The 24,795-nt window shown below is 40.2% G+C and overlaps 1 protein-coding gene across 2 annotated transcripts in view; it reads right to left on the bottom strand.

The window, feature by feature from the left end:
* The window catches only part of SMYD3 (SET and MYND domain containing 3), a 446,033-nt gene that overhangs the window by 277,945 nt on the left and 143,293 nt on the right, over nt 1–24,795 (bottom strand). Inside the window, exon 1 of one of the 2 annotated variants that reach the window (XM_052805602.1) lies at nt 14,845–14,995. The exons of the other annotated variant lie outside the window; for it this stretch is intronic. Coding sequence (XP_052661562.1) covers nt 14,845–14,868 — 24 coding nt within the window. The 5' untranslated portion in view covers nt 14,869–14,995. Of the gene's footprint in view, nt 1–14,844; nt 14,996–24,795 lie in introns of those variants that run through there. 2 annotated transcript variants of the gene reach the window in all.

The following is a 24,795-nucleotide window of genomic DNA, read 5'->3' as shown; positions in this document are numbered from 1 at the left end:
TCTACCAGCTGTTCAAATTGAAGCAGGTCTTTCCTGTAAAAGAGAATGAGTTGGAGCTACTGCCTTCTAGCGTGTTTTTCAAAATGCTAAAGAAAATTTTGCACAGAACAGCCACACAGCAGCTAAATTCATCTTATTTACGTAGTTCTTTTACAAGGACATATGCATAAACATGAGTCATAAAAGCTCAGAACTGGTGGGAGAGTCTTCCACTGAGATAAAAACTAATAACAAATTAATTATGGCAAAGACACAAGGTAGCACTAATAGCTTGGAAAGATGTTTTTTGTTCTTTGGTCTAACGTAAAAGACTAGCAGAAACCCTTCCACGGCACGCAAACCAGCTGAAACAGAATTCTACAGGTTATTCATCCCCCCAAAAAGTTAGCATATATTTACATGTCTCTGTAGCCAGCCCCACCAGACTCGGTCTCCTCCCCTGAGGACTGCAACTTGGAGTAAGTCCCTCAGGGGCACAAGGAAGGAGTGAGCAGACGCTGAGGCTTCACCCTGTGAGCAGGTGGGTAAGGACAGATAGGTGCTGGGTTTTACTCCTCCAGAATAGTCAGCCATCACAGCTGGGATGGTCAGAGAGAGATCATGTGAGACTGGTATAGGCCAATGGCAATGTGTGCACTACACATGCACACAGCAAGAAGAAATGGGACAAAGTTGTACCTAGGAGGGTGCCTCAGTGGCAAGCAGGCTTCCAAAGGCTTTTACCGGTCTAGTAACACCTTGTAGATGTACTGACTCAGAGCTGCGCTCAGAAATGAAATCTAGCCCTTCCCTTTGCAAAAAATACCTTTGGAGATCTAAGTGTGTTTAATGAGTACTAATTTGTTCATGAAGCTGACAGCTGAATTTCCTCTTCAATATCTACATTATATTGCATGTCACTTTTCTTGGTTTCTGGGGAAAACAGGGAAAAAGAGCAACCCTTATTTAAAAAACAAAAAGAAACCCCTCATGATGAGATTGACATGAAAGAAAATTGTTTCTCATCAGTAATTGCTTCCCCCTGGGCTTGACAGTGTTTACAAATGAAAGCTTTTTCTTCATATTGCTTAACCTATCATGAATTATAGCTGCTGCTACCAATTCCACTCCTCCCTGCACACAGAAAAAAAAACCCGCTTGCTATCTCAATTTTGTACTGTAATTAAATATTTTCTTATGGCATATTATTTATTTTTCCTCACCTGCAGCTCTCCTGGCATTTATACATCTCCAATTATTAGCAGGCAATTAAAAAACTGTTATTAACAATATTCATCTCCTAAGAGCTTGTTTGATGTGAGACAGACATGGGACTGAACTGCTTGACTGCAAGAAACAGATTTTTTTTTAAATTTTTTTTTTTTAATTTGTGCATTATCTAGCACCTTGCAGTCTTTGTCCACAATCAAGCTCTTAAGCAGTCCAGGAGGAAATACGAAAAAATGAATGACGAGCCAAATTTATCACTAATCTCATTTGACCACTATAAAACTACTGAAGAGTGAAACATAGTATTAAAAAGAGAAGAATAGGTATAATTTTGTTCTTTTACATTTTTATTAATGTTTTGCTCTCAAAAAAAAAAAAAAGATTCAAAATAAGCTACAGTTTTCCACCCAAACCAACTTCAAAGATAGGTAGGACCTGTTGCACTAGAAGGAAAGCCAAGATCAAACAAAACAGAAACTCCCTATTTCAGATACTCAAATCCAATTGTCTGTACGATTCTTTCAAAATCTCAAGTTTTTTTCTTAGTCCTCTTCTCTATATATCACATATCCTGGTTCTACCACAGCATAATTCAGTGCAGCCCCTGGAAATCACTGTGTTGGTACCAATTAAGAATTTGGCCAAAGAGCTAAAAAAACGTATTCACTCACAGACTCGGTGTGCTTCAAAGCTGCTCAGTAAAAACCCCTCAACCGCAATCCTAACTTGCCATACTTATTCGCTTGACAACTTTATGACAGTCAGCTTGCCATTTTGCATCTTGCTTTGTATTTACATGATTTGCATGAGATGGGCCACAGTTAGCACTGCCATCTCCCTCCTCTGCTCCCCCAAACTGCAATGGGGGCGAGGGGGGCTGCCTGCCCCTTCATGAGCTCAGAAGCCAAGGATCAGGCAACCCTCTAGCATTTCTCCGTCAGGAAGGGCACCAGAGCTCAGAGCCCTGGGGAGTGCTCAGCAGGGTGTGACAAATGCAGAAGGAATGGGTGAGGAGCAGACCCCGATGGGCACGGGAACAGCAAAAGCAGGCAGAACTGAGAGGGGATCCATTTTGTTCAGTGTTTTGGTTGAATAACATTGATGAGGAAAAACATCCGCTGAAAGGGATTTGGGCGTGACCGGGATTTCTTTTTGCGGAGAAGGTGATTGCGAGGGCCCCCCACGATCACCCAGTGTTGCATGGGTAGCTGGGGCCCTGGGGCAGCAGGGGCAGCACCGGAGGGCAGCAGGAGCACCCAGTCCCTGGAACGTCTCAGCAGGGACAGACCAAGTCACACACAAGGCTGTGCGATGGCTTCAGGTATGCACGGGGGGACAAGCCAGCAGCTGTTCTTCCCACAAATCACTTGCTGATGTAACAAACCGAGTTTAAAAAGACAGTAATATATACATCAACAACAAACTTCAGAGGCTGCACAAGCAAAGTGCCTGTAACTGTCAATAAGCGTTTTGCTTTATTATAGACAATACGATTTGACCTTATGTGCCCAGTGTACTAATGAAAAATAAATTGTATGCTGCATAATGATTAGTGCACACTAACACACTCACATTTGATTGCTAAAGTTGTTTTTATCCAACAAGTCAGAGGCTTTCCCATTTTGTTAACCCATGAGAAAAAGGAATTGTCTTGGCAAAGGTAACTAACTTGGGGTTGAAATGCGTCCAAAAGCCAGGGTCTGCATAACACCTTATTTCTCACTTAATGTTAAAAACAAATAGATTAGGTTTAAATTCAGGACTTCATCCAGGTCCTCTGATACATGCTGGACTATAAATATATTGAAAATAACAAATTTTGCAAAGGGCATTTTATAGGCATCCCATAGCAGAGCAAATTTCATCAACTTGAGTTAAAATATATAAATGAAAATATGCATTTTGTGTCCAACATTTAAACTAATGTATTTCATGTAGTGTAATGTAGTTAAGACACTAATTATTGTTCCTGACAAATGATGAATTTTTAGCAATTTAAGGTACTGAAAATATTTTCATTTATTCTCTACCCTTAGTACTCTCTTTTTCAGAAATAAAGCTACGTACGTTTATGTCTATTTTTTTCCCTCAACCAAAGAAATAAATTAACAGCATCAGGAAAATGGGATTTTACAATGAGTTAGTATTTATCACAGTAAACCACTAAGACTTCTTGCTCAGCTGGAACTGTGCACATTCCCAGATGGTGTATTGGATTATAATTTCACAAAACGAGTTTACTCTCTCAACAGTTTCTCTTGCCATTTCCTCTGAAAAGTCATCTAAATACTTCCACAGTCTCGGTTCCTACTCCCTGTGGAGTCTTCCATATCTTTTCTATACGGCATTACTTTATTTTGCTATCACGGAATAATTATATGTAGGAATTATGCAACTGAGCTACTTCTATAAGATTTTTATTTTGTATTATTTCATTATAATATTTATATTAAGCTCTTTACAAGTCTTTTTTTTTTTATCCAATACCTTTCACATAGTTCATTTTCCCTGTACATGATATCTTTAATAACCAAACTATGACCTGTCATGTTTTTTCACGGTCCTTTCTGAAGGACAATGAAAAGTAAAAATTATTCTCTGTTGACACCTAGGTGATCCAAGATTTAATTAATATTAGCAAAATATTGTATCTCAGGTTATTCAACACCTATAAATATACCAGCTATGAAGGAAACAAACCCTCTCCCCTACAGGAGAGCTGCACAAAGCCTAGAAAGAGAACTGCATTTCTGCTGTAAGGAGGGAGCAACTTGCCAACCTGCAGCACAGGGTCAGGTGCTGAGCCTGGACCTGTTGGGTTTGGACACTGAGTGCCAGCCCCAAGCTTCAGCCTTTCCTGCTGCAGCAATGGGAGATGGTGGCAGACCTACTTTGCTTTCACCCTGGTACATGCTGCCCATGGCCACTTGGTGTGCCAGGGGCTGAGGAGGAGGGTTGGCCAAGCATCTGTCCCTGGAGCAGATGCCCTCACCTCAGACTGACTTGTCTAGAGAGAAATGGGGCATTGAAGAAGTTTGTCACTCGGTGGCCCACTCACCAGTCTGGCACCTGCAACCACCACCTCCAGGTTAGGCAGAGCAACAGCAATGACTGGAACGTGGCAGCAGGGCAGGTGCCCTCCTACCCAAGGTGTTCCTCAGCACCTTAGGAGGAGGAAGATAACCTGCCTTCCTCGGCACGGACGGTGTCCCACGACACTGGTGAGTGAGAGGAACGGTGCTGTGCTTAGAAAGGTTTTTTTTTTTAGCGCTAGCCATTCCATAGTATCTTGTGTTTACCTCTTAACTGCACCAGAAAAGCGTTTGGAAACCCATGCAAAGCTTGTGTATCGCCAGCTGTGCTCCCCGGCAGAGGTGCAAGAGAAGTGAACACGGGAGACTGCAGCACCCCACCCTGAGGACACGCAGAATTCGGACGGTGAAGCACTGTTTCTGAAGCTGGAGGAGAGGCCTGGTTCCGGCAAAATTCCAGAGGAAGCCAAGGGAGAAACGGTGTTGCAGCCTCCCGGGGTGCAGGGGAGCCCCACCAGCGGAGGGCTGGGCGCAGGGCCACGCCGGGCAGCACCATGCCGGGCAGCACCCTGCGGCCGAACCACACCGTGCCCGAGTGCCAGACTTACCGCAGCACCTGCAGTGCTTCTGGAAGGCAGTAACAGTGAGAGGCCAGAGACGGTTCATGTTTATCCCCAATCAGGTGAGAAACCTAGCACCAACCGGATTCGTGAGATATGAGCGAGGGGGGCACCCCATTAACCTTTCTGAATAGAAATTTCTGCTCAGAGGGATGATCCACAGAAGTCCCCATCTGAAGCTCATGAGGCAGAGAGAAATATGCTGACGTGTGCTATTTTAGATATGAAACGGAACATTTGTTTCCTCACCTTACCTGGACACCAGAAAAAAAAAACAGTTTTATAGCTAAATTAGTAGGTTACGTTGCTCAGAGCAAAACACAATGTTACAAGAGGGTTTTATTTGGCTTTAGGCCTTGTCAGTAGCATTATATAATCCAACATCCAAGGACTTACATTATCCTCCCTTTGTTCTAAAACGAAGGCTTCTAGCTGATTTATTGATTTTGTTTGTACAAGTGGAAGGAAGCTCGTGAGTACTCTTTGGTGGTGGGACATTACTGCTCTAATTAGGTCATGACCTCCTGGTAAATTGGAATGTGGCTTGTTTTGTTAAGACCTGATACTTTTTGCACATTTAAGAAGTTTAAAACCAGCATTGTTTACTGTGTACACAGGTTTAAGATATCTCAAATAACAGCTGACCCAGTTCACACCATTAACACAGCAGTTACAGTGTTGCAGTGACACCTTTGCTACTGTAGACCTCTTAAAATAACCCATTTTTGTAATTTCATAGATGGTGAAACAAACCACAATTTCTGAGAAGCATCACTCCTGTACCCAAGAGATAAGTAAAGAAGCGAACGCAGCCATACACTCTCAAAATAATTCTGCTAAGTCAATGCAAGCAAATTTGATCTCAAGCTAAGCCTCTTGTGGTCATGATCACTGTGAGGATGCCTACTGCTTCTAGCTGCATAGGGAATGTCTAAGTTGCTCAGTCAAACATCGTTACTGATTAATGACACAACAACTCATATTTACAAGTTTGCTCGGCTTTTACTGTCAAACTTGTGCAACACCTCAGATGGTTTAATACGCAGTACATATTACAGAATAAGGGAAAAAAAATTAAGAATCTACAATCTTAACAACAGTGAACCAGTAACTGATAATTACTGTTCCACTGTAATCTCTATTGTCCACAACATACCTTCCTGGACATGGAAATGAGAAAATAAGGTAGCAGTATTTAAATTGATACACTATATACATATTCACTGTGGGCTGCTCTTGCAAAATCCTGTACGCAGCCAAGCTATTAAAGCTGTCATTGGAATTGACACACTGATCAAAGCACCTGGAATGCAATGATGTGTTGAAGAGGAGCTGTGCATTCTCTTTCTTTCTGCCTTACCAGAGCTCTGGTGACTCTTCTGTAAGATGTATTCATGTGTTTCTCCATCATTTACTCTTTTCAACATTTTACACTGTTTACTTAATGCAACAGGTTAACCTTCAGAAAAAGTCTAATGAAGAAAAAAATTAAAAGTTGTTTGAAATTCAGAGATTTGGCGTTTAGAAAAAAATATGTAAATTTACAAATCAGTAAACAGATAAAGCTACTTTTTAGTTAATAAGTGGAGTTCTTTGGGATTTTTGTTTTCCCTCGTGCATTTCATGTGTCCTAGATGACAGGTTTTACTAGCAATGGTTCAAGCCATGAAAGCTGCGTATTGGAACTAGTATGTACATATACATTTATACACCTATATATACATATAAGATACATATATATGCCTATACACACACATATATGCACACATTTCCTATATATACACAAATATATGTATATTTACATATACATATATACACACACCCCTTCAGAGACCCAAATGTAATAGAGCATTTAATCAAAGCACAAGAGGAGGCAGGATATATATGGATTTGTAGATCTGAAGATCAGTCACTGACCCAGCAAGTAACTTCTTTTTCTTTGACTATTTGTGAACATATGCTCTCCTTGGATGTGAGTCATGTGTGGGACTATATCACAAACACACAAGCACAAAGTAATGCATCATTCACAAATTGCAGACGTTTCATATCTAAGCATTTCTGCAACAGGACTGAATCCAAAACATTAATACTACGGGAAAGTTCATTGGAAAGGCAATTTAACAGACTAGAAGGTCTTTTTCCTAAGACACTTTCCCAAATTATCCTGTGTTATTTGCTAAATGGACAAAACAATATCACTTGTGCTCCCAGTGAATTTCCCATTAAGACCCAGAGGTGAGAAGGGAAAATATTCAGGCTGTGGTTATACAGCCATCACAGACACAGACACAGCTCTACCCCAACAGTTCAAGCCCCACCCTTTCATTTTAGAGATGCATAGCAGAGCTGATTCGGAAAACATATTTTTCAAGCACAGTGGAAACAAGAGTGCCCAATTTTGACATAGCTGGAATTTCTGGTGCAGCCAAAGGTCTTTCAACCACCTCCAAGTACTCCATAACATGGAGCTGGGAAGTACTGTGAGGGCTGCAAAGACGAAAACATAAAAGCCTGCTCTGCTTGATTCAATTCTGGGACTTCAGGCCGTATCTTCCAAATAATGACATTTCTGCTGTAACAAGTTGGTTATTAGCTATTCTGTAATAGGAAGAGGTCTGTCTCTCTCCTCGTCTCTTACTGTATCTGGCTTTTCCCTCCAAAAGCCATCCAAGCTTTACGGCTTGCGAAAACTGCATGGCTGCACATTTAGTACCAACAAAGCCGCAGGCAGAGCAGTCAGAAGGGCTAACATACGGGTCATGCCAAAAACACAGCTCACACAAGCATTTTGTCATCCACTTCTGTGCAAAGTCAACCAGGATTGCTCAAACAACCGCTGTGAGGCATATAGGCTAAGCCACCCAGGCACTGTGAAGCAAATACAGAGAACCTGCACCGTGGACCTGGCTGGCGGTGGCGGGGTAAGAGCGGCAGGCAGGCAGGGACACACAGCTGGTCACACTTTACCCTGCTGCTCTATCTTTAACCATGCCAACTTCTCCAATGACAGTCTTACCTCAGCCCCTGCAGAAACATGAGGTTATAATATGGGGGAAAAAATTCATTAATGGTAAAAAATTTTTGGTTTCTGTAAGATAGATATTCCTGTCTAGTCTATCCGCTTCAAGCGCAGGTGGATGCCACACACAGCACTGACCACCCCACCAGAGTCAAGTTATTTTTCTTCAGTTCACTCTGAATGGAGTAGAGCAAACAGGTAACATTCAAACATGTAGCTACAGAAGAAACCTGTATCAGCATATTGACGTTCATCAAAGTAATGAGTTAAGAGTTCACAGAAAGAGCATTTTCTGCTATTATCTTCCCTTAATCACTAATCAGAAACAATAGTTGTTTATCAGAAAGCTGACTCTCACGTAACTTTGGCTGCCCACAGATAGCAAGCACACTTTTTCTCTCACTATTTCTCTCAAACACTACTTTTTCTTTCCCCTCCAGCCCCCACCCCCACCGCCCCCGATTTTGCATTCCTCCCTATACAGTTCTTTCTGCTACGAAACATTTGATTACATCTTCCTTTGATCTTCAGAGTTTTCTTTAAATTCTGCCTGGATATTTTTGGCTCTTGATTCTTGAATTTACCATTTCCATGAATCATGAATTCAGAGATGCATGAACAACCTTACTTGATAGACTGTCTATTGTGTTACCTCTCACTTTCCTCTGTTATCTTACATGTTGTCAAATCAGACTTCACATTATGTCACAGCTACTCTTTCTGAATGGTTAATTTTTCACTGGAAGTTACACAGATGGGCAATTATTTTAAGGCTTGAATACCTGCCAACAATTGTAGTGGCATAAAGCTGATCCCCAAAGCCCACACAAACACAGAGAACACCAAAAACACAAGACAACACTGAATGTAAATTATACCAATTTTTATGGATGGCAGAGTTAAAATGAAAATTTTTCACACTATTAAAAAAGCCTTCAATCACTACAAGTATATAATTCTGTATATATGAATATGCAAAATTGCACATTTTAAATCCCCAAAGAATAACTAGAGAGAACCAAACCAACTTAAAGAATAAAGGGGGTTTATTTATTTATGTATTTTAAGATAAGGGTAGTACTAATGGGAGGAGTAGGGTAACCATCCTTTAAAGTCCTCCTGTATTTATCTATAAAAATGAACAAAGTATAAGCACTACTCTTCAAAAAGAAATGTCACCTAGAGAAGTGGGAAGTGGGTCACTTTCCATGTCCTCTAGGTTGACAGCAGAATGGCCAGTGACTAATAATTCCTCTGTTAACTATCTGCTACCCATATACAGAAACTGGGACAAGAAATATGGAGCATTTCACATAAGCTACCAGAAAACTGTCCATGCACTGCGGCCGCCTCCTGTTGGTGGCACACATTGATTCTGCGTCCTGCCACTGCTATTGCTGCTGTAAGGGTGCAATGTGGTCCCACCTACAGAACAGCCCAAGGGCAAACTGAGATCAAAAGAAGTCACCAAGTTTACATCTATGTCCACCATAGACAAATATAACAATACACATACAAGAGCTTACCTAAGTATACAGAGTCGTACAGCACTCAGCCAAGCCTGGTACTGATAAAATTGCCTGCTGCCTTCCCCTTTCTCCCCCTAGAAGCCCCACAAAGTTTTTGTCAATTTTCCAAAATTCTTAAGCAAACCACCAGAGGCCCCAAAAAATGTACATCGACAATTATGGCTTACTGGTTTGCACAGGATGAAACAAAACAGTGATAATAAGGATAAAACAAGACAGCAATCTAAATCAGGCTTTCAACAGAAAGCATTGCCATAAAGTGGTCCATGCTTCAAGGTCCTCACGGAGAAGGCTTTGATTTCCTGAAGAATCATTTACAGAGAGACATGAACATTTGGTTCCAAATCCATAAATAATTAAAGAAGTTAATAATTAAATACATGAGCCAGTTTTGTCTGAAAAGAAAATTTAGAAACTGTTACAAGCACTTCTTCAATGACGTTGACTTTCTCAAGCATAGCACAGACTTCCCTCCTCTTTTTGTATTCCTTCTCCAAATGGAGTGATGCTAAAGTGAAAAATGGAGCATGTGATGTTCCACAGCAGACCCAGAAAAGGCTGGGTGCTGAGCCACAAATTTCTGGGGGACTGTTCATGTTACCAGGACTTTCATGCATACTCTAGCAGTCAATATCACCAAGTGTCATCTCCATAAAATACATACTAGTAGAGTAAAAGGGAAAGAGAGTTCAGGCAAACTGTAAGTATTTCTGAACAGGACAAATCCTGCTATTATTTGAATCACATGAAATAAATAATTTTCCTGATTATAAAATAATTTTATGTTTATTTTTTCCCCGTATGATTCTCTTTCCTTTTCTCCACTTCTTTTCTACAAATTTAGAGAATGCATGACCTTAACTATAGTCTTTCCCTCTGTTACCTGTTTTCCTACAAACCCCAAATTCAGTCACAGACTTCTCAGTAATATGCAAGTGTTCAAAATGGGCTGCTCAGAATGAAGAGAAAAATTCCACAAAAACCTTAATTTTCATTCATTTAAAAGCTTCTTCTTGCACTTGGGTAAAAAAAAAAAATACTATAAGCAGTCATCTAATGTTTTACTTCATTATCAAGCAGGTCATGCTTGCAGTGAGGAAATTCTGACATTGATTTCAGGCACATGAAATTGTGTGTTCATACATGGACACATCATGACCAGTCCTGGAGATCTGTAAAGATCCTTCTCAGCATGAGCATCCTACTAACCAATTATAGTCCATGAGTAAAGAAGAAAGGAACGAGAAAGTGAAGGGACACACTGGAACCTGTCAGTTAGCCATTTATGATTAACAAGGCCAACCATAACAATACACTCCAGTGCTAAGTTTTAAAATTTCATTTCAATAAACTAATTTAAATAGATGCTGCTGCAGAATAGCTGACTTCATAAACCACACACAGTTCTGATTTCAGAGCATGCAATAATTAAAGATATGTTTGGTAGCTTCTGCAGAGATTTCTTATTTCCAATAGGAGTGGAGTTAATTAGCCTCTGGCTTTCCAAAAACATTAAGAATGAGGAACAGCCTTCTAGACTGTGGTGATTTGGCTACATGCTAAAACTGGTTTATTAAAGCAGCTTATCTATTTACCGTCACATGAAGTACCAAAAGCATGTTCGACACTTCACAGAGGAAGGACAGACTGTTCCTCTCGCTCACGGCTACTTCACCCAAACATAGTCCCCGGACTTGAGTGGAGGTATTAATGATGGTGTCAGTCAGCCCGCAAAGGGAGGGAAGACTATACATCTTGCAGAACCATGAGCTCTGTTAATGAATTTACACAACAGATAGCAAAATGAACAGTAGCCAGCACAGAGACAGGTGGCATGAGAAAAAGCAGCGTACTATGGGGGAAATCAGGCATGTGATGAAGAACTAAAAAAAATTCATCAGGAATTAATGGGAACTCTTCTTCTATTGCTCCCATTCAAATCAACGCAGAAGGGCTCCCTGAACAGATTGCCAACAGGATAGTGCTGGCCTTACAACTAGGTGACTGTTAATTGCTACCTGGACTGAGAAAGATTCTCCATTATTTTAGTACTTGAAAGAGAACTGGGTTAGCAACCTCCATATAATTAGTTTCCTAACAAGAGAAAGGATTTCAGATGTAGGATGCCTGAGGAGGAGGGAGAGAGGAGGGCTCACTTTTTTTTGTTGTTGTTGTTCGTTTGTTTGTTCTCTTTTCTCTCTGGTGACCTCCCCCTTATTTTCCAAAGCTGTAAGGGAGAAATTATCATTAATGGCATAATGCATGTTATTATTCATTAGCATTGCTTTTCTTATGTTAACCTATCCTATCTTGCTGACTTCCACCACTCTATCAGAGATACTCACTATATATAAATATATATGTATATAAATTGCCGTGACAGCCTTCCTGAAAACAACACCTGCTACTACAGCTGACAGTAAAATTTCCATTAAAACAATTCTCTACTGTAGTATGTCTTTGAAGGCACTGTGCTTTTGCTAAATATTATTGACTAATTTAAAATAACACTCAAAGTGTTTTTTCTTAAATCAAAATATTTTACATCTGTTGTAAAACACATTTTACTTTGCTCACTCATGAGTGTTCCCAATATTCATTCATACCATCACTGACAGCAGACTTCCACTGATAGCCCATAATGACAAGATACAACAATCACTTGACTATTTCAGCTGAGTATTTAGACTGTATGACAGCATCAAGCACATCATGAACTGCTACTACTTTCATGACACTAATAATCTAAAAATTAAATAAACGTCAAAATGAATTTGGTGTTGAAGAAAAAGTTAAATTTTCTCAAGTTAAGTCTTACATATTATATCATCTCCGATTTGCAGTGGGGTTTGGAAATATTTCAGTTTTGCAAACATGAAATCAATCCAAAGTGCCTTGTCCCTCTCGTTATGCTGCTAGAGCTTCTCTCATTCACCAGAGCAGAACCCTCCATGGCTCCACCAGCAGCTTATCCCATCTCAGATATGACTGTCCACCCTTATAGAAAAACCAAAGCACCAGCCCCACAGCAACTGTTTTCTCTCTTTTGAGTTGAGGGCCTACATAAGAGAATTATCCTCTGAATCTATGTACAGACACACAAGGCAAGTGTGGAAGTAATTTCAGTCCTCACTTCTTGTGCTTCTCCAACACAACAGCAAAAATATTTTACCACATACTCTAAATGACTAATGCCACTTGACCATGAAAGTCCTCTTGGAGAATTCTGGAGAGGTAACAATAACGTTTGGGATGAACAGCTATTATCATATTTTATAGCCAACTGTTTATAAGTCTCTCTGGTCTACTGGACATTTCAGTGTCTTTCAAACCACAGAAATCTTCCAAAACTTCATTTCATAATCCCTAAAGTATGTTATTCCAGGAGTTGTTACGCTTACTAGCACTGAAGAAAAAAGAAAAAAAAAGAAAGAAAAAAAAAAACAGAGAGAAGAAAATAAAGAGTCGTAGAAAAAGCAAAAGAAGAAGAAAAAAAAAAAATCTTGTTTCATTCAGATAAATGTCATTATTACATTGCCAAGCAGCCTGAAATTTCAGAATCGCAGGACAATGAAACCTGAATGACAAGGGGAAAAACTGCTGGCCTACCAACATTTTGCTGTCCCCTATTTCACCTCCCTGGATGGCAAGAAGCCTTTAGCCTACTGTGCTGAAATTTGAATGGAAAAAAATTTTCTGCCAAATCCCAGCATCTGTAAAATCAAAGACAAACCTGAAGAACTTGGATCTCATTGTGTACTGATTGTCAATGCTATCAACAGATAGCATATACTTCTAAGCTCTTTGGTCTGAGAAAGTTACTATGGTAGAATTTCTCCATATGGAGAGTTTATGAGAGTTTCTGGTAAGCTTTGGCAAGTTTTTCCTGTATGACATATACAGGCTCATCTATCACATAAAAGCTTTGAATTAATGACACAATGATATTTTATAAAGGAGACAAAACCTATTTCATCTTCCATCTTTCCTGGCAAAAGTTGTCTTTTCTAATTTAAGTACTTCATTCAGTGATCAGGAACTACATTGTCATTAGCTGAATTTCACATAAGTGCAGACAGATCGGTGACGCAGATATCTCAACTTTTACCGTTATTGTCTAAAGTTCCCACCAATGCACACACTTTCTCCAGACCAGTTAACAAAAAACCCCCAAAACCAAAAGCCCTGGCTTTTTCTCTCCCTTTTTTTGTCTCATAAGAAGAGAAAGTTGCTACAAATTATACTCTCCTGCAATGAATGAAACAGTGAATGCAGAAAGACACTGCAAAACTAAAGTGCGTGTGTGAAAGAAACAGCATTTCTTTTCCTTTCTAAGAGCATAATGTATCTTTCTAAATACTGTCTAAAAGCACCACTTTTAGGCTCCTTGCATTTTTTATAAGAAAAATACTCTGTGAAAATGTGATCCTGTAAGCAGCAATTCTAATTTATATAGCAGAAGGCTTTAAATGCCTGTCTACATTTAAAGCTGTGTTCATTTAATGGCCAGTCAGCTCACTCCTGCTTTGGCTATCTCTAGAGGGGAAAATGGATTCCCATTAAGAATTCTCAGGCTGCGAGAAATCTCTGACCTATGCACAGGGTTTAGCAAGGTCTGCTTTCTCTGCAACAGCTACAGATGGGGGCAGTCCTCAAGAGTCTTGTTCCTACTGTTCTCTTCTTATGAAGGAACCCTTTGCATCTCCTCTGCTTTTTATCATCCAGAATACAGCTCTCATCAATAAACAGAGGAATGAGACATCTAACTTTTTAAATGTTTGGTTTTTTTCTCCAAACACAAGGCCAGAATATGAGGATTGAATCCAGTAAGGTTTAACGGTGAAGAAGAAAACACCATGTAATCCCTCTTGGTAAAAGTTAGCGAGGTGCTAGAAAAAAAGAGCCAAGAAAATTCTTGAAGGGGGGCAGGGAACGGGCTCTTCATACAGAGGCACTCCATGATCTTTAAAATATAATCTGAACCATGAATATAAACAGAGCCCTTCAATAATATATATATTCCACATCACTACTTACTCACATGAAGGCTAAACTTTTGTGTACAGTTCTGATCCTGTATCAGCCCAACGTAACACTGATGTTAATGGTGCTCCTCCAATTACATTTGTATTATGGAAATTAAGGGTGCAAATTTTCCTTAAAGAAGTAATAGGTATGATGTCATTTCTGTAACACATATGGTTTGTTTGGGGCATGGGTTTTTTTCCCTTTTTATCTCATTAAAAGATCTACAATCTTTCCTTCTCATGAGGTAGAATCTGGAAAGACTTCCTTTTAATAGAAGAGATTGAACTGTCTCCTATAAATATTGTTTCTACTACATCTACATGATCTCAGGTAATGGCTATAATAGAAAAGACAATGAAAAATAATGGATGAGCTTATTTTAAGTACAGGAGGCTTTGTCTTACCAGTTTATAGCCAGAGGATGCCATAAAATAAAATAATCCCTTAAAAATGCCAGTCCACAAGAGTAGTCAATAGACATCACGATAAGCACTTGCTAATCGATAGTGATAAGTCAGTACAATTTAGCTAACAGATGTTTCTTCCACAACCGTTTTTGTAATACCTAACTCACTAGTATAAACATATCCAGCCAACGCTGTAAATAAGAAAGCTGCTTAGTGGATTATAAGGCAGTAGGATGAAGAAATGAGACAGCACCATACTATCCCTTACTGCTCACGTCAAAATCTGTTCTATGTTTTGCAGAAGGAAGATCTGCTGTAATGCTGGAGCATACAATTATTTTAAAAAGGTACAAAAATAAAATATTTAGAAAAATCTGATTATTTTAGAAGAATTGTACCTGCTTACTAAAAAAAAGCCTTCCCTAACTGGAAAACAAGTGGTAAGAGGAAAAAAAATTGTAAAACTGAAAATTATGGTTAGTAAAGACAAAACATGAAATGTATACACTCATGAGATTGCTATGCTGTACAAAAAAGATTAATTTCAGGCAATCATCTGGAGTACCTGGAAAACTAATAGTATATCCTATATGTATTTTATTGCTCACATTTAAACCATTACATGAAGTCTTCAAGCTTTATTCAATTTATATTGCAGATAATGAGCACTTTACCCGGACAAAAAACCTTATTTTTATATGAGGTGGGAGGACATGTGGAGAACCGACACTCCTTCTCAAAAGCAGCTGAACACTGCAGCACTCTGACATGCTCTCAGAGAGTGCAGAAGAACGCCAGCTCCTGGAGAAAGGGGACATCTGAGTAACCACAGCTTTGACTTCTTTAACAAAGGGGAAGAGAAAAAATAAGAAAGGAAAAATTATTTACCAGACATTTGCTTCAAATAAATTGAACTGAAATGGAAACACACTCAGGTTGATCTTTTTTTAAGCATATTCAAATACTTTCACACCAGAAAACTTATCTGTGCGTGCAGACTTCAGCAACAAAAAACTTCTTTGTTAGGTATAAACTCAGGCTGCAAGAACAAGCCTCCTTTGCCTTTGACAAATGCAGTTGTTCCTTACTCCTATCCATTCCCACATGGTGCTGTAGAAGATCCTAGCCCCATCACTGTGGTCATGCCACTCATCTCTTTGGGCTCACCTTGGCTTCCCCTTTCCTCTCCACTCAGACACAAGCTCCTTAACTGCCAAGGCGCTCTCTGGCCTATTCTCTTTTCTCTCTAAATCCCTGATGTTTTGTTTCTCAGTTTGCCAATGATAGTGAGGTCCTTTGCGTATTTGTTAAATTTTCAAATCTGCACTCTCAGGTGTACCTCAAGGAGCAGCAGTTCGCTTTCTAGGGCTTTGCTATCACCCTGTAACGCACTGACCAGTGCTGTGTCTCCCTACATTCTCCAAAGGACAGGATGGGCCACAAGTATCTTCAGCTGTTCCCCTTCTCCCAGGCCCACTTCAAGTAATATTTTTATTTCTTTTATTTATTGTTTCTCATCTTGGTGGATTCTAAGCTTCTAACACAAGAAATCTGTTTTTAAAGCCTGCTCCCTTTAAAGCATCAAATGAAATTCAAGGTCTCGGAGCCAAGTGCAGGCAGGGATCTCGGCTTGTTGCTGCACATGTAAGACACTTAGTTCTGTCACAAAACCAGCAGGTTTTAATATCTGCATAACTTCATTGCCAAAACAGAGAATACCTGTGATTTCTCAGACACCTAATAAATTAGGAAGGGGTTTGCTGGAGTGCTCATTTTTTAAAAGTTAATTAGTCATCCATTTTCAGCTTGGACATTTGGGACAATCAAGGGCGCAGGTTCTAGCCATGGAAGGTATCACCTACTCTCCAGAAATGAAGGCCATGGTCAAGCCTCCTGACATCGCCAAGCCTTCAGCACTAACAGAGAAGCCTGTCTGTGCAATACAGCTATGAGGGAGAGAGCTCCTTGACAAATTTATGAGCAACATCAGTATCCCTGCCTTCAGTGGGCAAGAAACACTTATCCAATTTGCCTTCCCCCCTAAAGCCACAGCACAAAATAAACACATGAAGCCCCTTCAAATAAAATAAAGCCCCTCCAAGTACACCTGCCTCTCTGGAAAAGTTGAAAGAGCAAATCACATTAGTGAGGGTATTAGTTGCCTGAAGCAAGATTAGTTAACTAATTTGAGAGCCACATGAGGTGCTCTGTGCATCTAAAACAACCTCGGAGGCTGAGCAGACATGACACAGACACAGGACCTGACAGAAACCAGCAACTGGAGGCCAGGTGGGACACACAACACCATCTCCAGTGGCAGTGGGTGCTTAGGCTCACACTGCAGCATCTAGCCCCTAACATGTTACTCAAAGTTTTCAAGTGCTGCAACAAGAGGAAATTAAGAACCTCTGAAGTAAAAGGGCTCTGTAATAAGGCTGTCATCCCTCACCTACTGTGCAGCAAAAGGGCAATGTTTCAAAGAAATCTTAACATGGATGGGCCTCTGCACTTTGTGTCTGGCTGCTCTGGTCACAAGAATTCAGGTTTCTTGTATATTTTAATGGCTTTTTTTAATAGTGTAGCAATGCTTCAGATACTGACCCCACTGTATACCTTTAACAGAACTCCTGTACCATACAAATATGAACATTAATGCAACCAAAAGTTATTTTTTCTTTTATTTCATTGCCACACCCTCCTAGATGACTCCCTAAAATTAGACACTGAGGAGCAGAGACCAGGACATGTGGTGTTTCCTGGTCTCTCAGTCCCTGCAAGTATGCCTATGTTGGGTGCAGTAGAGAGGGAGATAAGGCAATTCTTCAGATGCATTATAAATTACTCTGGAGTAAGAAGGCAAAGGTGAAAGCAAATTCCTCCAAAACTTAAACAGATGTGTAAAGATACCATTTAGAATATTTTAGTGATAACATCTTCCACATTTTAATACTCTCCCAGTTAACTGAGAAGATGACTCTTTTATCACGCAGTTGACAACTGAAGGTGCTTCATGAATGACAATTTTTAGAAAAAACATGAGTTATATCTGAAACACAATATACCCCAAATCCCAAAAATATTCACTGACTTTTTACTGCTGGCAATTATATTTTTTTTAAAGAGAGTTCTAAAATCAGTTCCTATAATTCCCTATTATAGGAGGGAAAACAAAATCAATTGAGAAATGTTTAATCATTCTGGCTTGTTTGTTCACTGGGTGGGGTGTACAGTGGTATTAACTGGCTTTTAGTCAATTCAATATAACTTTACTATGGCAACAGTTGCATTGCTTCATACCACGCAGTCTTGGATGAAAAAATAAAACCAGCACCTCCTCCTTCTATCCCTGCACTTTGATCTTCTTGGAGGTGGACTTAAAAGCCTCTGCTTCGCAGATTTCCATGCCAGTGAGCCTATGTATATAAGATTTCTACCCGATTGAGAAGATTTTTCCTATTTACAATTGATCTAGTAAAAGCATTTTGCTTTGAAAGCTCCTTTGTGCTACATGGTACATTCAGTAGTTAGGGGGTTAATGCATGAAATGGATCACTGGGCTGAAAATAAAAATCACTGTTAAAAAAATGGGATACCAGGAGAATTAGGCACAACATAATATTGTAACCACTGAGAATTCTCAACAGTAAAATAAAGCCTTGTACTCCCAGCATTTTCATTAGTTTTCCAGTAGTGCTGGATGCAGTGTGAATTACAATGAGCTAGAAAGCAGTGGTTGCTCTCTTTAAAGAACATGCACTGTATAGGGGGAAGTCATTTCTTCAAAACATACTGTGCTGGTTATTGGTTTGTATATGCTAGTATGCATTTTAGCACTTAGAAATTACATTTCCCTCCATTACTGAATGCTGCACATAGCCTGCAAAACAATATGTGTTTAGCAGCTCTCAAAATGAACCTCATTGTAAGGTAAATATTTGTTTAGAAGTATGCACAGTGATATAAATCTGTAGAAAGAGCATTCTGCACCAAATCTTTCACTGGGAGGATGTTTTTTAAGACAGGACAGAAGGTACTGTGTTTTCATTATAACAACTGCAGAAGATAACATTAAGAAGATGACTAAAAACCAAAACAGGACAAAAATTCAGGTTGATATAAGCTTCTAATACAGAATGTTGTTCTGCTGGTAATTAACTATGCATCAGAAGAAATATAAATAAAACTCAAATAAACCAATTTGGGCAAGTAGAGCATGTATCTGTTGTGGTTTAATCCCATCCTAGCCCAAACCAGTACAGTATCATAATACCACCAATCACCTTGGAAAAGAGACAAACAAGCTTATGTGTACAGAACTACTAATTTCTCTGAAATCACTACTTATATAGCTCTTTAATAATTAAGCATATCATCCACCATTTGAAGGAAGATTCGAGTCGATCCACGTCTCAGCCTGACCTTCCCAAAGACTCATTTGGGGAATTTATAGGTATGGGTCAAAAAAACCCAAAGGAGATGTGCTCTCTGACCATTTGCTGTGCGCAGACCTTTAATTTCAGCTGTCTGACATTATCTAGAAGACTAAGCTCAGACCAATCTGCACAACCGTGGGAAAACTTGATGAGCCTCTCATTCTTAAGAACCCAACCAGCCTAGACAAAATTGTATGGAGCCTGCAACACACCACTGGGAGGACTCTGGTATGAATTTGGTGATGTGTCATATGCAGAACAGTTCATAGCAAGTATCCTTTCTCAGAGCTTAACTTGATTCAAGCCCTTAGGTCTCAGAAAGCCTGAAAAAGTGCTGAAAACCAGCTGCTCACCTCCTAAACAATTACCTATACCACGCTATATGGACTTTTCGACATCTTCCACATATGGTGAGTTTCAATGTAATTCACAGAAACATTGAAGTTGGAAAGGACTGCTAGAGATCTTCTAGTCGATCTCCCCCTGCTCAGACAGGGTCGCCTAACAGCAGCGTGCCCAGGACCATGCCCCATCGGGTTTTGAATATCTCCACAGATGGAGACTTCGCAACATCTACAGGCAATCTCCTCCCGTATATGATCACCCTCACAGTGAAAAAGTTTCTTCTTCTGGTCAGATGGAATTTCATATTTTTTTTCATTTGTGGCAATTGCCTCTTGTACTGTCAGTGGGCACTGCTGAGAAGAGTATAGCTTCCTCTTCTTCATCCCCTCCCATCAGGTATTTATACACATTGATAAGGTCTCCCCCGAGCCTTCTTTTCTCCAGGCTCTGTCTCCAGACAATACCAGCTCTGTCAGCCTCTCCTCCTCTGACTGATGCTCAAGTCCCTTAATTATCTTTGTGGCCCTACACTGGACCCGGTCCAGTAAGTCCATATCCTTCATTGACAGGGGAGCCCAGACCTGGGCAAAGTACTGCAGATGTGGCCTCACCAGTGCTGCATAGGGAGTAAGGATTACCTCCCGCAACCTGCCAGCAACACTCTTCCTAATGAAGCCCAAGATGCCATTGGCCTCCTTTGCCATGAGGGTGCATTGGTGGTTCATGGTGAGTTTGCTGTCCATCAGGATCTCAAGGTCCGTTTCTGCAGGACTGCTTTCCAGCCAATCAGTCCCCAGCATATACTGGTGCTTGAGGTTTTTCATCCCCAAGGACTGGATTATGCATTTGCCTGTGTCAAACTTTATGCAATTCCTGCTGGCTAATTTCTCCAGCCTATCAAGGTCCCTCTGAATGGCAGCACAACTATCTGATCTATCAGCCATTCCTCCCAGTTCTGTATCATCTGCAAACCCGCTCTCTCCACCTTCTCCTTCAATCATGTACACTAAATCATGTAGTAGAGATTTCTATGTGAACAGTGCCAGCCTGGCACTGGACACGGATGCAGCACCATGTCCAAGCTGCTCAGCTCCAGGGCATGGCCTCCCTGCTCAGACACAGTGCTGCATCAACTGGCTGTCCAGCTCCTGGGCCCTGAGCTAACACCCCTGCACAAAACCACGCAGCTCACTGTGCAAAAGGCATGCATGCACAGCATCTTGACCTGCAACATGAAATATAAACTACTGACATTTTATTAACATTTTGCTAACAGTTCATACACTCTCTAGTCAGCTGTACTCTAGGGTAAGTAGAGGCACAACATTTTTTGGACTGTTATTTTCAAATTTTAACATTACCTCATTATCTACCTTCTCTTGATGTGGCACTGCCTCATTCTCAGTAAAAGGGGTTTTTTGTTTTTTTGTTTTGGTTTGGTTTTTATTTTTAAGAAAAGGAAGTAAAACCACATGATATTTTTCCTGCAATGCTTAAAGGGAATGACTTGTCTTTAACCAGCTATGCTAATATGAGAAGACTCTAAAGCATGCAATTAACAAACATTAAAGCTTTTTTCCCCAGCAAACAATCTGATATTGTTCTCTTGAGGATTCTTTCTTCCTTTTTTCCCCCAAACGCAAACAGCAAGCTCTTTACAAAGTCATTAAGAGGAAATATTTACTGAAGAAAAATAAATAAATTTCAACAAGTAATCATCAGATTTGGTGCTATTTTCTGTTTTAGAGCATGTACCTTTAGATACCAAAACTTTGTTGGACTTCAGTGGCAATGAAAGGAAAGGAATGCAAGGTGTAGAACAAGCCCACATTTGCTGTTTTCACAGGGATCACCAAAGTCATGCAGGCCCTCTGAGCAAGGGACAAGCAGGGATGGGTGAGGCAGGTAATGGACACAGTAAGACCTGTCATGTCTAGACCTCCTCCAGTTTACTCCCATTTCAGAATGGCAAAGGACAAGACCACCAGTTAAGCCACTGGTGGTTTCACATCACGAAATAAAGGTCATCACATCCTCAATAAAGATTCATCATGTCATGAAATAAAGATCTCCTGCAGTTAAACCACTGGGTTTACTGCAGCAGATCTTGATTTCATGAGGAAGACTCATGTGAATGAAGGTATTGCTCATATGCAGACTGGCTGGACTGAACAAGGAGGAGATGACCCATCCATGAGGTTTGTCCCACCTCTCAGAGGCCAGAAAACCCAAGGCACTCCCTGGTTGGCTGGTGGTACAAAGCCTGGTTCTGAGCCCTCGCTCACATGGGTTCACTGGCACCTCTGGTGTTATAGGCAGTCCACACCACAGCCTTTTCTGCTGTTGGGCACCCCCAACCAAGCTATCACTACTGAAGAAGCTCATGCAAATATGATAAGTGTGACACGTCCATCTTCCTGGCAAAGTCATTCAGAACTCACTGATGGGTTTAAAACACTCCTGGAGAAGGAGGCAGCAACACGGAGAGACTAAGAAAAACTTTGTCTTCCTAACAAATCTGGCTAAAATCAGCCAAACAACTACAGCAAAATAAGGACAGAGGAGGTAGCCATAGCTGACATGCTAATAACAGCTTCTCTTTGAGATTACAGAAATCCAGCATACATAAAAAACCAATCCTGATGAACTAACGATCCACTATATTTTACTTCAGTTGCTCTCCACACCTCAGAGAAACAAGACCTTATCCTACAACTCTCTTCCTGGAAGTAAGGCAGTGTCATGGTACCACTGAACTCCAGCACAGTGGGCCAAGTGAGGATCACTTTTTCCTTGAAACACCTGAGGACTGCAGGGCAGAAACACAACAGTGTCACAACTGCCATGTTTCAAATGCATGTTTAAAAGTTTGGCTACCCTGGAGCAAGGCATGGCAGGAGGGCAGAGCTACACTCAATTTTGCAGGAGAGACAGCCAAACGTGCTGCATTCCCATAGAGAATCACAGCAGGAATTTGTAACGCAGGTACCAGTTGTGCGGTATGTCCCCAACAGCAACACAGCAACACCTCCAGACTCCAAGACAGTCCACAGCATTACTGGTGACCACTAACAACCAGGAGCTAGAACCTAGATCTTTGTCCCACCTGAAAGTCCAGTCAGTTCACCACTTGTAAATCAAACTCCAGCCCAGCCTTAAGTAGCAAAAAACCTATGGATTGACTTTTTTGTCTGTTACCATTGCCTATTACAGAAAACAGTAACAAGCAACAGATTAATACGTTGCATTTAGCGAACCACTCAAAAAGGTTGGTTCTGTCAATTACAAAAGATGTAACATTCATTAACTGCATAATACATAGAAAACTTCTCATTTCCAATTAAAAAACATTGCCTAGGACTTAATGAGTTTTTCGACAAATGTTAGGACTAAAAAAAAGTGCATATTAAGGTAATCTGTTAAGAGTACTTATTATGTTTTTCCAGGTGTTTAGTGTGATTGGAGTACTACACATTTGCATAACTTTTGGATTTTCTAGACATTAAGAGAGAAGCAAAAATAAAGAGAAGCTTGTGATTTATCAAGTGGTTTTTCAGGAAGGAAGAGTAATTTTCCTTTACAAGGCATCTGTACAGTTCACCATGTAAATAATTCTCTGTTCAAGACAACAGAATCATATTTTACTTGTGGGTTTAACATACACAGCACATTCCCACCTCAATTCTGTTCCACCACCAGAGGACTCATTAAGAACTATCAATTAACACAACAGCTACACTAGCAGGCAGAATAATGAAAGGACATTTACACCTAAAAAGTTTTTTTCCCTCCTTTAATTTTCATTTAATTTCAGGGGGGAGTGGACAACATATTAGTATACAGTTTATGGATGTTTCTACCACAAGGCTTCTAGTAAAGACAAATTGTGATCACCTTCCTATGGCACCTTACTAAATCTCCTGAGTCTTTATTTATTTATATGGAATCCATCACTGTAAAGTCTAGAAGCACAAACAGATTAAATATGCTTCCTGCATGCACCCAGGCTGCTGTCGTTGACATTGCCCAGGAAAGCAACCATAGATTCTCTTTTCTCTTTTATCCCTTCAAGCCTGAGCACAGCAGGGAAACTGTGAACTGAGTTTTCCTTCCTGAGACTAAACCACACTATTTACCGAGCGTCAATCACAGACCAACTGATGGATGCTTGAGCCGTGGAGAGCACACCTAAGCTTCAAACCTTTCGTTTTCTTAACACCTTGATACACAGCGATGGAAAGACAGAAAACCCCCAAAAAGCTGCTTGGAAAAGAAAATCTTAGCTAAAAACAGTTTACTGTTTGTAAACTGCAAATATATCCTTTTTTTCCCAAACATAAGCATCTGCTTTCTCCTGTAATTTTGTTGGCATAGGTGCCCCCTACCAAAGCGCTTATAATTGATGCCTTTCATTTCAATAGCTTGCAACTCAGAGCAGTGGAGTTTTAACAGTGCCAACTCAGCATCACTGTGACACAAACAGAGCAGCCCAGGAGATCATGAATCTGAGAAAGAAAACAGAAGAAATGATGACTTTCCATGGAATTCTTCTGCCTAGGGTATGAATTAGTATATTGATAAAGCAGTGGGATCACTGACTCCTCTCCAGCATATTTTTCTGTTACAGGGAAATTCAGTGATATGTCGTTCCATATATGATAAATCGTCTTCTGTGGGCGTTTCTTTTTCACAGATAAACACTAAAAACCTCATCCCTTTCAATAACCAGGCAAGAAATTGCCTAATAATTAGGTAGTGCAACTTATAGTTTAATAGCCTGTGGGATTTAGGGCTTTCACCTTCTCTGAGGCTGTCACACCTGTGCCCTTGTAGCATTACATAGTAGCTTAGTGTCCTCATTAGAGTCTGGAGATTAATATTAATGACACAGAGTCTCACTTGAGGCATGCTAACTTACATGACTTTAATTTAAATTTTTGAGTGCAACTTATAATGAGAACTTACCTTTATTGCTACTATTTTTAAGAGTTTTCAGTTTCTTTCTCATATCAAATGATATCAGAAATAATTCAACCTCGATTAAAAGCAGGAAAATAGTAATTGGTTCCATACAACAACAGAATTGATATTAAAAGGAGATTTCAGAGTCTGTAATCCTTTTCTCTTTGACGACAGATGAGCTGGTTTTGACTCAGGTAGGCAAGCCTTG

The sequence above is a fragment of the Harpia harpyja genome, chromosome 13 (genome assembly GCF_026419915.1).
Source record: "Harpia harpyja isolate bHarHar1 chromosome 13, bHarHar1 primary haplotype, whole genome shotgun sequence".
Taxonomy (NCBI): Eukaryota; Metazoa; Chordata; class Aves; order Accipitriformes; family Accipitridae; genus Harpia; species Harpia harpyja.
The sequence above is the reverse complement of the archived record's forward strand: the minus strand, read 5'-3'. Positions and strand labels throughout refer to the sequence as shown.